This window comes from Alligator sinensis, unplaced genomic scaffold, assembly GCF_000455745.1.
Source record: "Alligator sinensis unplaced genomic scaffold, ASM45574v1 scaffold280_1, whole genome shotgun sequence".
Taxonomy (NCBI): Eukaryota; Metazoa; Chordata; order Crocodylia; family Alligatoridae; genus Alligator; species Alligator sinensis.
Genome location: NW_005841835.1, coordinates 4,586,359 through 4,589,419, shown reverse-complemented (window position 1 = coordinate 4,589,419; position 3,061 = coordinate 4,586,359). Strand labels below are relative to the sequence as shown.

At 54.9% G+C, this 3,061-nt stretch overlaps 1 protein-coding gene across 1 annotated transcript in view; it reads left to right on the top strand.

The window, feature by feature from the left end:
- The window catches only part of PAX9 (paired box 9), a 27,027-nt gene that overhangs the window by 7,057 nt on the left and 16,909 nt on the right, over positions 1 to 3,061 (top strand). The window contains exon 5 of the mRNA XM_025201781.1: positions 132 to 756. Within this exon, the coding sequence (XP_025057566.1) occupies positions 132 to 756 (625 nt within the window). The remainder of the gene's footprint in view (positions 1 to 131; positions 757 to 3,061) is intronic.

The following is a 3,061-nucleotide window of genomic DNA, read 5'->3' as shown; positions in this document are numbered from 1 at the left end:
CGGTTGAAGTGACTCAGTTCCATCTGCCTTGTTATGCTGCTGAGTCCAGACGCCCCCCTCCCCTCCCCTCCCCTCCCCCCTTAACCAGCTTTACCGTGTCCAATGCGTGTGTTGTGTGTTTGCTTGCAGAGCCTGCCTTTGGGGAGGTGAACCAGCTCGGCGGGGTGTTCGTGAATGGGAGACCCCTGCCCAATGCCATCAGGCTCCGGATTGTGGAACTGGCCCAACTGGGCATCCGACCCTGTGACATCAGCCGACAACTGCGGGTTTCCCATGGCTGTGTCAGCAAAATCTTGGCTCGCTACAACGAGACTGGCTCCATCCTACCCGGGGCGATCGGAGGCAGCAAGCCCCGGGTCACCACCCCCACGGTCGTGAAACACATCCGGACCTACAAACAAAGGGATCCCGGCATCTTCGCCTGGGAGATCCGGGATCGCCTGCTGGCAGACGGCGTGTGCGACAAATACAATGTGCCCTCCGTCAGCTCCATCAGCCGGATCCTCCGGAACAAAATTGGAAACCTTTCCCAGCAGAGTCACTACGACTCCTACAAACAGCACCAGCCGCCTCCCCAGCCCGCCCTGCCCTACAACCACATCTACTCCTACCCCAGCCCCATCGCGGCGGCGGGGGGCAAGGGGCCCACCCCCCCGGGGGTGCCAGCCATCCCCAGCGCCATGGCCATGCCGCGCACCTGGCCCTCCTCCCACTCGGTCACGGACATCCTGGGGATCCGGTCCATCACAGACCAAGGTAAGACACTGATCTGCCCGCATAGGAATAACACAGGACGCCAGAGGGGTCCCGAGCACCTCCTGTCCCCGAGGCAGGAACATTTCGGCGTCTTGTTTCAAAGCAGGAAGCTCCCGAGCTTAATTTCATGTATATTTCTCCGTAGCTTGAACTCTTTCATAGCTGGAACTCGCGTAGATCTCGAGTTCCAGCAGGCACGCAAGACTAAGATTAGATAAAGTAGCGCTTTAATATGCAGCCAGATCCTGTGGGATGGCTCACCCCCATCCCTCTTACGTTAGTCCCTAGCTCGGGCACTGTATTTCCCTTATGGCTTTGTCATCTTTTCTGTGGTTGAGACATACAACGTGTCTATACAGCGGTGATACTACTAATACTACCACTAACACTATTAATACTAATGATCTGCCAATGGCAGTTTCGTTGGAAGACAGACAAGGTAGACTAAAGAAAACGACCCATGCTGGCAAACTGTATCTGTCTCAGGCCTGCGCACACGTGGATCTGTGTGCGGCTTCCCTATCACTAAGTAATCCCATCCTGACCTTGCATAGCGCTGTGTATGATACATATTCGTTACCCAATCAGGCACTGAGCAGTCAAGGCATCTTCTGGAAATGAGGGAGAAATTCACTTCTCTCGTTTTCGCAATCAGGCCAAATTTGCTCAGACAGGAAGTTCAAATGTCACCTAATTGCTCTCATTCTTACGCTTTATTTTGTTTTCCTCCGAAGTGGTGGTCCAGAAAAGCGAAACCACTAGTATTTAACTTGTGTTTTACTCTATCCAAAAGCCTCCTTTTCTTCTACGATCCCTCTTTTATCCCGGCTTAAAAACATTAGCTCCTAGCTGACCGGGTCCCTAGACTTTGCGGCAAAAAAAGAACAGGTTTAGTCTTTGTCACTTCACTACTCAGTGCGATTAAAACAACATTGGAAAACTACCCTTAGCCCTCGCTATCACGGTCGCTTCCATCCAGTAGAGCCGGGGATCCGATTTCTGTTCTCATTGCCTGTTTTTAACCACACGATCTGGCTGCACACATTAAAGCGCTTTGCAGCTACCGAGGGGAAAGAAATCTTTTTTAGGCGTAGTAAAATACTGGCCAGTAATTCTGTAAAAGAGGCGGTCGGGATGTCCAAGGGGAGGGGGAGTCCTTCCCGTTTGGCACTCAGATCCAATGCCCGACCCCCAGAAGCCCAAACTCGGAGCAAACAAATTTGCGTGTGGAGCTGAACTTAGACGCTCCCCACGGCAGGGACTGCTCGTTTCGGGCTGGATGGAATGTTTGAAATGAACATTACAAGGAAAATTAAATTAGAAATTGAGAGGCTTTTAATGATTTCCTCCTTTATTAACACCACATTGGCAACAAGGCCTCTCCTGGTACCACGGAGTGTCTGGATTTCTTTCCTCCTCTGTCTCAGGCTCCGGGATTTACAAGAATCTCTGCAGTAGGAATTCGCCTCCTCCCTTAGCCCAAGCTGGGAAGACTGAGCAGCAGAAGCTGCAGATGAGGGTTGTTTGCCCTTGATTTATAGGATAAACTGACCTTGGTGACACTGAAAGGAAACCCCTATTCGTGGGAAAGTGTGAGATCAGCAGAAACGGGGGCTCGAGGAGAGAGCTGAGTTTCTTAAGACAACTTCAGGTTTGGGCCCAGGGAGCGAGGAGGTGACAGAAGTGCTTTGAGAACAGAAACCGAGTCCCGTGGGAGCCCACCCCCCTCCTCCCACCAGCCGTGCTGGGCAGGGCAGGGCAGGGAAGGGCAGGGCAGGGGCCGGGTCCCCCCGGGTCCCCCCCCGGCAAGGCCGGCCGCTCTCACCAGGCGGCGGAGACATTTGTCCCGCGTGCCCGTGTTCCCACTCCTGCTGGGCCGAGCTGCTCGTCCCGAGCGGAGAAAGACTTCCCCAGCCTGCAGCAGCGCCAGGGGTGTTTGCAAGCGCGATCTCGTTTACTTCTGGGGGAGGGTGGTGGGGTGGGATCCATTCTTTCGTTACACCCACCTTGGAAATCATTATGTCAAAGACCCAGTTCTCCCGCGCAGTTTTCTCCTCTAAATTACGTGCTGTCAAGGGAAGGTGCTGACGACCGAATCGAAGCGGCCCGAGGGCTGGTGCTAATCGCTTTATCCCGTCTCATTTGCTTCGTGTGTCCACGCGCTGCGTCCCCGGAAACGCGGAAGGGGCTTCTCCCCTGCCCCGGCCCGGCGCCGGCGATCAGCCCCGCTGCATCGCTCTGCGGCTCCCGCCTGGCCATTTCACCGCCCTTCCCAGCTCGCAGCCCCGCGCGGCCGGGCCCCGCT